The 10558-nt window shown below is 35.4% G+C and overlaps 3 protein-coding genes across 3 annotated transcripts in view; all 3 read left to right on the top strand.

Moving 5' to 3' along the window:
- The window catches only part of LOC104751596 (ACT domain-containing protein ACR3), a 5008-nt gene extending 2600 nt beyond the window's left edge, over positions 1-2408 (top strand). The window contains exons 2-7 of the mRNA XM_010473563.2: positions 272-387; positions 471-516; positions 604-718; positions 810-877; positions 990-1712; positions 1802-2408. Of these exons, the coding sequence (XP_010471865.1) occupies positions 317-387; positions 471-516; positions 604-718; positions 810-877; positions 990-1712; positions 1802-2140 (1362 nt within the window). The 5' untranslated portion in view covers positions 272-316 and the 3' untranslated portion in view covers positions 2141-2408. The remainder of the gene's footprint in view (positions 1-271; positions 388-470; positions 517-603; positions 719-809; positions 878-989; positions 1713-1801) is intronic.
- Positions 5601-7804, top strand: LOC104751597 (F-box protein SKP2B). Its single transcript, XM_010473564.2, has 5 exons — positions 5601-5728; positions 6017-6267; positions 6562-6910; positions 7001-7142; positions 7224-7804. Exons 2-5 carry the CDS (start codon positions 6047-6049, stop codon positions 7595-7597), a joined length of 1086 nt encoding a protein of 361 aa, XP_010471866.1. The 5' UTR covers positions 5601-5728; positions 6017-6046; the 3' UTR covers positions 7598-7804.
- Positions 8071-10551, top strand: LOC104751598 (putative pentatricopeptide repeat-containing protein At1g77010, mitochondrial). Its single transcript, XM_010473565.2, has 2 exons — positions 8071-10282; positions 10380-10551. The coding sequence occupies exon 1, from the start codon at positions 8127-8129 to the stop codon at positions 10152-10154; it is 2028 nt and encodes a 675-aa protein (XP_010471867.1). The 5' UTR covers positions 8071-8126; the 3' UTR covers positions 10155-10282; positions 10380-10551.

Genomic DNA, 10558 nt, shown 5'->3' on the forward strand with positions numbered 1-10558 from the left:
CAGAGAATCTCTGTTTGTGGTCTCTCTTTATGAAAATCTTTTATCTCTATCTTCTTTAGATTCTGCTTCTTCTCTCGAGTTGTTTACTTAGTGGCCAAGATTCACTTATTTGACTCTACAAGCAAAATCTTCGAATATCTTATCTTCTTCTTGCAACTTGTTGACAGACTTAAACGCTCTACTTTGAGTTTATTTGTTGCCTCTTCTTATCCCTTTTCCTGTTCTTTGTCTCAGTGATATATAAATTAGTTCTTTTTTGGTTAAACCACAGAACGTGTGAAGAGCTTTGAGTATCCAGAAGATCTTGCTTTACTAAATGGCTAAAGTTTATTGGCCATATTTTGATCCTGAATACGAGAACTTGAGCACCAGAATCAATCCTCCAAGGTAACAATGATTACATTTCACACTTAAAAGAGCCATTGATGCTGTCTCCAAGAAGCTCATACTACTTTTCTATGTTGTTGCAGTGTTTCTATAGATAACACTAGCTGCAAAGAATGCACTCTTGTCAAGGTAAGCATCTATCTTCTTTCTCGGATTTTTAATTGATTTGATGATTTTAACTAAGATTTTGATGCATGTGAGACTATTATTTGATAGGTTGACAGTATGAACAAACCTGGAATACTACTTGAAGTTGTGCAAGTCCTAACTGATCTTGATCTTACAATCACTAAAGCTTATATCTCTTCTGATGGTGGATGGTTCATGGACGGTAATAATGTTTTGCACATTTCTACATTCACAACTTTTTTTTTTTCTCTTCTAATAAAACTTCTAATTGGTTTCATTTTCACATCTTATAGTATTCCATGTCACTAATCAACAAGGAAACAAGGTTACTGATAGCAAAACCATTGATTACATCGAGAAGGTAATATACATAAAAGCACTAAAGCTATGTTTAGTTTGTATAATGTAATGCAAATGGTTTGCTATTACCTTGTATATCTGATTTTTGTTTTTTTTTTCTTTTCTTTGAAAAGGTGTTAGGACCAAAGGGTCATGCTTCGGCTTCACAAAACACTTGGCCTGGTAAAAGAGTCGGTGTCCACTCATTAGGCGACCACACATCGATAGAGATTATTGCTCGTGATCGTCCTGGTCTCTTGTCTGAGGTCTCAGCCGTACTAGCAGACCTCAACTTCAACGTGGTGGCGGCTGAAGCATGGACTCACAACCGTAGGATCGCGTGTGTCCTCTATGTGAATGATAATGCAACATCTACAGCGGTCGATGATCCAGAAAGACTGTCTGCCATGGAAGAACAGCTCAACAACGTGCTGCGTGGGTGTGAACAAGAAGATGAGAAATTTGCTCGGACGAGTCTCTCCATTGGGTCGACTCACGTTGACCGTAGGCTCCATCAGATGTTTTTTGCTGATAAAGACTATGAAGCAGTGACCAAGCTTGATGATTCCGCTTCTCCTGGACTTGACCGCAAAATAACGGTTGAGCATTGCGAAGAGAAAGGTTACTCTGTGATAAATGTGAGCTGCGAGGATCGACCTAAGCTCATGTTCGATATTGTATGCACGCTTACGGATATGCAATACATTGTGTTTCACGCCACGATTTCATCGAGGGGATCTCATGCTTCTCAGGAGTATTTCATCAGACACAAAGATGGTTGCACTCTTGAATCAGAAGGAGAAAAAGAAAGAGTTGTCAAATGTCTAGAAGCCGCAATCCATAGAAGAGTCAGCGAGGTAAATAAACACATATTCATGATGCATGTTTCTTGCATTAGAAGCAAAAGCAACGATTTCTTAAGTTATCGTCTAAAATACAATTCTAGGGTTGGAGTTTGGAGCTCTGTGCAAAGGACAGAGTTGGATTACTGTCGGAAGTGACAAGGATTCTGAGAGAGCACGGGCTATCAGTGTCGAGAGCTGGTGTGACAACAGTAGGAGAACAAGCGGTCAACGTTTTCTATGTGAGAGATGCTTCAGGGAATCCAGTGGACGTGAAGACGATTGAGGCGTTGAGGGGAGAGATCGGACACAGTATGATGATTGACGTCAAGAATAAAGTTCCGAGCAGAAAATGGAAAGAAGAAGGTCAAGCTGGAACAGGAGGAGGATGGGCCAAAACCAGTTTCTTCTTTGGGAATTTGCTGGAGAAGATACTGCCGTGAGATGAAAGGTAACTTACAAAATCAATTACATTGTGTGGATAAATGTACTGTAAAATGTGTATTATGTGATCTAGATGGCCTTGGTGGTTTACCCAAAATCAAACCGAACCAAAACCGGTTTTCGGTTACTTTAGTCATACTGTGACCGGGAAATGAACATGTCTATAAAAAGAATAATATGCAACTTTTCCTATTGGAAGGCTTGCTTTTGTCTATGTAATATCAATCCTTCTTGTTATCTTATTATCTTTGGCCAATGTTAAATATCCTTCTTGTTAAGAATTTTGTTTGACTTCTTTGATTATAGTGGAATGATATATATATAATAGTTATTTTTAGAGGCCTTGTATAGGTGTATGTTGTAATCTTTTATCAATTTGACTTAGTTCAAAATTGAAATAAAGTTTAATAAATCAATAAAATAGACTTGAATTTGGCCAAAATAGGTCCTTGAATTAGGGAGAGGGCCAATGCAAAGTAGATGTGAAAAAGTCGAAAAGCAATAAAAGAAAACGGCATGGAGTGCGGCCTCGGGTAAGGAGGGCAAGGCTAACAACAGCTAGCTCTCTCTACATATGCACGACACTAAGAAAAAAAGTAAACGGCTTGATGTTTCCATGTCATTCAAATGATATTATTTCATGTGTTTAAGCAATACTTAAATATTAAACTAAATTAACCAANTTTGGAAGGCTTGCTTTTTGTCTATGTAATATCAATCCTTCTTGTTATCTTATTATCTTTGGCCAATGTTAAATATCCTTCTTGTTAAGAATTTTGTTTGACTTCTTTGATTATAGTGGAATGTGGATACATATATAATAGTTATTTTTAGAAACCTTGTATAGTTGTATGTTGTAATCTTTTATCAATTTGACTTAGTTCAAAACTGAAATAAAGTTTAATAAATCAATAAAATAGACTTGAATTTGGCCAAAATAGTTCCTTGAATTAGGGAGAGGGCCAATGCAAAGTAGATGTGAAAAAGGCGAAAAGCAATAAAAGAAAACGGCATGGAGTGCGGCCTCGGGTAAGGCTAACAACAGCTAGCTCTCTCTACATATGCACGACACTAAGAAAAAAGTAAACGGCTTGATGTTTCCATGTCATTCGAATGATATTATTTCATGTGTTTAAGCAATACTTAAATATTAAACTAAATTAGATTATGAAACCCACGGTACACAGCGGAGTAAGTTTTTTTTTTACTTTTTTTGTTAATATACTATTTTGATACTAATTTTGCTAAAATACTCTTTTATTAATTTTAGTGATTTAATATATAAACCATGGTATACCGCATAATAATTTTTCTTTACTACAATCTTAACTAAATCAGTTTCATTCAACATATTTTATATTGGTGTTGTTAAAACATTAAAATGAGGATTTAACCCGTATTGAAATATCATATTACTAATAGTTTATTTTTTAGTATTATTAATTCAATCGTGTAATGTCATATAACCCGTCGTGTAATATAACTCGTTTGTGTAATTTTGAAAATTTAATATGTTTAAATATTTATAATTTTAAACTTTTTATCAAGTTTAGACATATTAGTTATAAATTAGAAACTTCTTAAATTTTATAATTTACTATATACAATAAATTTACTATATATGTATGTTGAACATACACTTTTTATATTAATTGAGTAATATATGTTTGTTTAAAAATTTTCAAATCACAATATAAGCAGGAAAAAAATATATTTTTTTTATTAATTTTATGTATTATATGATGATTCACTATATTTATATTTTAAAATCAAAAAGAGATGATAGGAGAATAATTTTTTTTAATCTGGAATAAATTTTCTAAATCTATATTAATTATAGAACATTATATATATATGGATATTTAAAATATTTTAATTGTGTTTGGTTATAATAATAGTAGATAAAGTTAATTAAATTTGTTTGATATGAATATAATCATTAAATAGTATTTAATGTATAAATTTTCCAAAAAATATTTTTGAGCAAAAATTGCTGCAAAAATATTAGTATAGATTAATTAGTTGCGTGATCTTACAAAAAAAAAATAGAAGAATAAACTCGTTGTCGCACAAACAATCAATACAACATATGTTTTTAAAATATACAATTTGCGTATTGCTTATTTTAGATCAAATTGTGTATAAATTAATATAGTAAATATAATAATGTTAGTACTTAGTGGCTTTGTGCTCTAATTTATAATCTTTTAAGAAAACGCACCGTCGAATTGATGTTAAAAATTTTCTTTTATGGGTGATTTAACAAATTTAGATAAATTTATTTTCTGTTGTTGACATGTCGAAACAATCAAATGTAGGATAGATTCATCAAAATATCCATTCGTAAACTTTAAAAGCTTATAATTCAAAATCAATTAGCAATAGTGAGTTCTTTTGTTTATAGTTATACTATATGAGATTTCTAACAATCCTAACTAAAAGACGACAAGAAAAAAAGAAAAAAAAAATCCTTACTAATCAAAATAACTAACAATACGTACTAGATTATCATGATATGGCTAAAACTTGGTTAAAAAATAAAAACAATAACTTATCATCATCACTCTCGTAGTCATTATCATAGAACTAATTAGATGTTAGTCAATTCATGGGGTTACGGGAGGTGGAGGAGTGAAGATTTGGTGGGAAGTTATCCCTTTAGAGCAAAAAAACGTGGCCACCAACCCAAAGGCCTCATTATCTCCAAAGGTGTTAATACAAGTAGCGTTCTTTTCTTTGAGATAGATATCTCCATAACTTTATATGTCAAGGTGCATTATATTTCCTGGTTTATGCAACGTTCTAGATTTTGCACTCCGACAAAAATCCCTTAAAGTCCTACAATAAAATCTCCATCACAAACATCACATATTGGACACGTCGGAACAATCATATGATAATAAAAAAATCTATTTTATAATATGCTTAGGGCTTGGCATCTTCCTATTATATACGAAACGAGCAACGTAGGTAGGATGCTAGAAAAAAGGTTTATTTATCTATCATCTTCATACTTTTTCCTTAATCTAAACTAAGGATGTGATATATCTGTATCCCTTGACTCGCTAACGGTCCCCTTAAAAAAAAAGAAGTGGAGTTTATTACTTACATTATTATTATATGCGACTTCGGCTTCAATTTTTTAAATCAAATACTTGAAAGTTCTCGACTTTTCAAGAATCAGTTTACGTACATAATTAGATTAACCATTTCCTATTCGATTACTTAAATTTTCTGATATTACAACTATGATTAATTATGAAATAAACATAGAAGAAGAAGAGTCGAATTTTGGAAATCGAATTAGAGCATCAAATTGTTGTAATGTATCTATATCTCCCTGTCAATTATAGACACGTGGCAATTCACGTGTCATATAGTCATTACCCGTACGTTAACTCTTTGCCTCTTTCTCTTTTATATACAGAAAAAAAAAAGTCTTTTTATGTTATTGTCTCCTTATCTCTTTTGAGTTTTGACTACCTAAAAGAGCTTTTCAAAAAGATAACGGATTAGTAGTCATAATAATTCGACGGAGGAGAAGAAACCCATAAAAGAGGCACGAAGAACACTAAACTAATTTTGAGGTATGACATAAGTTATAAAGTTTCGATCTTTTTATTGGTTTAATTGATTCAAATTTAGCTTTAATTATGGCTTTTGCTTATTAATGATGTCAAAAATAAATAAAAGAGTTACATACGAAGACATTAATGTTTGCTGCGTTTTAGTTTAGTTTAGAGTTAAAGACCCTTTTTGTCCTAATCTTCAATTCTTATTTTCCGAAATTTGTCTTAATTCTTTTGAGATATTTATTTATTTATCCTCTTTCTCTATCTCTCTTAATTCTCTGATCTTTGTGGTGAATTAATTAGAGAATCAAAGAAACCGCTTAATATAAAAAGATGGTGAGCGAAGGAGAAACAAGAAAAGAACTTGGCAGATGCTTCGAGAAGATGAAGATGGAAGGGTATGTGATCTCTGAGTGGAAAGATATCCCCGTGGAGCTTCTTATGAGGATCCTTAGCCTTGTTGATGATGATCGTACTGTGATCATTGCTTCTGGTCTTTGTAGTGGCTGGAGAGATGCTGTTTCCCTTGCCCTTACTCGTCTCTCTCTCTCTTGGTATGTCTCTAGCCTTCTTCTTCTGTCTTTGTTTGACTGTTTGCTTGATTCTGTTTACGTGTGATTAATTCTGTTTTGGAGTTAATATAAAGGTTGAACCTTTTTGGCTATCTTCGTCAATTCAGGATGATAAGGGTCATGGGGGTGGTGATTGAAAGAGTCAAACTTTTTTTGATTTGATCAGATTTTTGTTATGAGTATAGTTTCAGTTTGATGATTGGTTCCAATTTGTATCAGATACTACTAGGAGGAGGGTTTTTTGATTTTTGTGTGTATTTGTTGTTTGTTATACAGGTGCAAGAAGAATATGAACAGTTTGGTTCTTTCTCTTGCTCCTAAATTCGTGAAGCTTCAGACTTTAGTACTGAGACAGGACAAACCGCAGCTTGAGGACAACGCGGTGGAAGCCATAGCAAATCACTGTCACGAGCTACAAGATTTGGACTTGAGCAAAAGCTTGAAACTTACTGACCGTTCCCTCTACTCTCTTGCTCGTGGTTGCACTAGCCTCACTAAACTCAACCTTAGCGGATGCACTTCGTTCAGCGACAATGTTCTCGCGCATTTGACAAGGTTTTGTCGGAAGCTTAAAATTCTGAATCTTTGTGGTTGTGTGGAAGCTGTATCTGACTTTGCATTGCAGGTGCCTTTTTTAACATTCAACTCTTTAATGTCATCACCATTCTATTCCAATTTGTATCGATCATCGAACAATTCTTCATCCCTTGTGCAGGCTATTGGAGAGAACTGCAATCAGTTGCAGTCACTAAACTTGGGATGGTGTGAGAATATAAGTGATGATGGAGTTATGAGTTTAGCTTATGGCTGTCCTGATCTCAGAACTCTTGATCTTTGTGGCTGTGTATTAATTACAGGCAAACCTTTAAACTTTACAAAACCCGAATCACAAAGTTTTTGTTTTCTGCTCATAAACATTTGTTTTGTTGTTGTTGCAGATGAGAGTGTTGTGGCTTTGGCAAACCGGTGTGTACACTTAAGGTCATTGGGGTTATACTACTGCAGAAACATTACAGACAGAGCCATGTACTCCTTGGCACAAAGCGGAGTCAAGAACAAACACGAGATGTGGCGAGCAGTGAAGAAAGGAAAATTCGATGAAGAAGGACTAAGAAGCCTTAACATTAGCCAATGCACTTACCTCACACCTTCAGCGGTTCAAGCGGTATGCGATACATTCCCAGCACTCCACACTTGTTCAGGCAGGCATTCACTTGTCATGAGCGGTTGTCTCCATTTACAATCAGTTCACTGTGCATGCATCCTCCAGTCTCACCAAACCCACTCCGCTTTCCCTCACCCGGCTCACTGAACCGTTGTGTAAGCCAGAAGGTCTTCTCTTTGGTATGTGTGTCCATATAAAAAAAGCCTATGACGTTAATAAAAAGCTTCTTTGAGTTTACTTCTTGGCTTTGATGCAAAATCTCAAGATTTTAACATTATGTACATTATAGCAAATCTTGTAATGATTGCCAAATACTTATATCTAACAATTTGTTAAGTTTGGTCCAACACCTAATCATCATCGTTAACGAATAACTTCAAATAAGACAGAGGTTGCATCACACATTCACATTTGTAAGACCATCAAATGTAATGACAGTAACAACTATACATAATCAAGAATCTAAACCTTGGTTTAACTATTACATATTGTTCCTTCACTTATAGCTTTTTAGTGTTTTTTGTAAAAAAAATAATAATCATAAATAGCGCGAAATAGTTAATTTTTTTTTTTCCCTCACAAAGAATTTTTGAAAATAATTATTGATTTGAGGGATTTAAACTTTTTAGTTATTTAAATCGTTTTATGAAACAGACGCTTACTATCTTTACGGACCATGGAAGTAGAGTGTAGGCGTTATTACGTCCGTCTTCTTCAATCATGTAGCAACAGAAATCGCGAAACTTTATGGAGACAAACCCATGGATTGTTCTTGAAGAAAGGTTTTATCAGTTCAATTGTCATCGTTGCTAACCATCTCCTCCAGATATACTCGCGGAGTGGCAATATGGGAACTGCGCGGAACTTGTTCGACGAAATGCCTGAGAGAAACTATTTCTCCTGGAACACTATGATTGAAGGGTATATCAATTCTGGGGAAAAGGGAACGTCTTTGAGGTTTTTTGACACGATGCCAGAAAGGGATGGGTACTCTTGGAACTTGGTTGTTTCCGGGTTTGCAAAGGCTGGGGAGCTAGGTGTTGCTAGGAGGTTATTCAATGCAATGCCGGAGAAAGATGCTGTGACTTTGAACTCTCTGCTTCATGGATATATTCTAAACGGTTATGCAGAGGAAGCTTTGAGGCTGTTTAAAGAATTGAAATTTAGCGGTGATGCGATCATAATGACTACTGTTCTCAAGGCATGTGCTATGTTGGAAGCTTTGAAAAGTGGGAAGCAGATACATGCTCGGATTATGGTAAGCGGTGTTGAATTTGACTCGAAGATGAATAGTTCTTTAGTTAATTTGTATGCAAAGTGTGGTGAGTGGAGAATGGCGAGTGTTATGATGGATCAGATTGGGGAACCTGATGACCATTCTCTATCTGCTTTAGTTTCAGGGTATGCAAATTGTGGGAGAGTGAATGAGTCTAGAAGAGTTTTCGATAGGAAAAGTGACAGATGTGTAATTCTGTGGAACTCTATGATTTCAGGTTATGTTGCCAATAATATGAAATTGGAGGCATTGGTTCTTTTCAATGAGATGAGGAATGAAACCAGGGAAGATTCTCGTACGCTTGCAGCTGTGATAAACGCTTGCATTGGTTTGGGATTCCTAGAGACTGGTAAACAAATGCATTGTCATGCTTGTAAATTTGGGTTGATTAACGACGTTGTTGTAGCTAGCACTTTGCTTGACATGTACTCCAAGTGTGGAAGCCCAATGGAAGCTTGTAAACTTTTCAGTGAGGTTGAAACCTATGACACAATCTTACTGAATAATATGATCAATGTATATTTCAGCTGCGGTAGATTTGATGATGCAAAACGGGTTTTTGAGAGAACTGAAAATAAGAGTTTGATTTCTTGGAACTCAATGATCAACGGATTCAGTCAAAATGGTTGTCCAGGTGAAACTTTGGAGTATTTCCGCCGAATGCACAAGCTGGATTTGCCCACAGATGAGGTTAGCCTCTCCAGTGTCATTAGTGCTTGTGCAAGCATTTCTTCTCTCGAACTCGGTGAGCAGGTTTTTGCGAGGGCAACCATTGTTGGTCTTGACCCTGATCAAGTAGTATCATCCTCTCTAGTTGATCTCTACTGCAAGTGTGGATTCGTTGAGCATGGCAGGAGAGTTTTTGACACTATGGTGAAATCAGATGAAGTACCATGGAACGCAATGATATCAGGTTATGCTACAAATGGTCGTGGATTTGAAGCGATTGATTTGTTCAAGAAAATGAATGTTGCTGGTATAAAACCCACTGGGGTCACCTTTATGGTAGTTCTAACAGCGTATAATTACTGTGGTTTAGTGGAAGAAGGAAGGAAATTTTTTGAGGCAATGAAGTTGGATCATGGTTTTGTTCCAGATAAAGAGCATTTTTCATGTATGGTTGACCTTTTGGCTCGTGCTGGTTATGTGAAAGAAGCCTTAAATCTTGTAGAAGAGATGCCTTTCGAAGCGGATGCAAGCGTGTGGTCATCTGTCCTAAGAGGATGTGTAGCAAATGGACATAAATCCATGGGAAAGAAAGTTGCTGAGAAGATTATAGAGCTTGAACCTGAGAATTCAGTTGCTTATGTGCAGTTGTCCGCCATATTCGCAACCTCTGGAGATTGGGAAAGCTCGGGGCTTGTAAGAAAATTGATGAGAGAGAAGAATGTGACAAAGAATCCAGGTTCTAGTTGGGCTGATTGTTGAATACTCAGTTTGAGTGTTAATACCACCGAGAGAAGCGAAACGACAAGTCAAGTTTTGAGTAAGAAGAAATGCACAAGGAGTTTGAAACGAAATAAACAAAACTTACTTTCACTTGAAGTTTGATGAACGTAGGTATTTCATATTTTTATCCATCCTGGAAAATTTCGTTTATCTGCTTCGCTGTGATTTGATAGGTATGCTTTGTTTTCTGATCTGTTTCTGCAGTAGTCTGATCGCATTGTGCACTACATGGTCTATACATTGAGATATGGGACAGAGGAACTGTGCTACTTGAGCTAGAGAACATTAGCGTGATGGTGACTTTTTACAGGTTGATAGAGAAATCAAAGATCTACAACTAGACGTTTCCACTAGCAAACTACATAGCACCATTGATTCTTTTG

This window comes from Camelina sativa, chromosome 16 (genome assembly GCF_000633955.1).
Source record: "Camelina sativa cultivar DH55 chromosome 16, Cs, whole genome shotgun sequence".
In the NCBI taxonomy this organism is placed as follows: domain Eukaryota; kingdom Viridiplantae; phylum Streptophyta; class Magnoliopsida; order Brassicales; family Brassicaceae; genus Camelina; species Camelina sativa.

Excerpts from the sequence above, each read along its gene's own strand:
- LOC104751598 (XM_010473565.2), top strand. The coding sequence starts at position 8,127 with ATGGAAGTAGAGTGTAGGCGTTATTACGTCCGTCTTCTTCAATCATGT.
- LOC104751597 (XM_010473564.2), top strand. The coding sequence starts at position 6,047 with ATGGTGAGCGAAGGAGAAACAAGAAAAGAACTTGGCAGATGCTTCGAG. Across the intron at positions 6,268-6,561 it reads ACTCGTCTCTCTCTCTCTTG|GTGCAAGAAGAATATGAACA; the intron begins GTATGTCTCTAG and ends TTTGTTATACAG. Across the intron at positions 6,911-7,000 it reads TATCTGACTTTGCATTGCAG|GCTATTGGAGAGAACTGCAA; the intron begins GTGCCTTTTTTA and ends TCCCTTGTGCAG.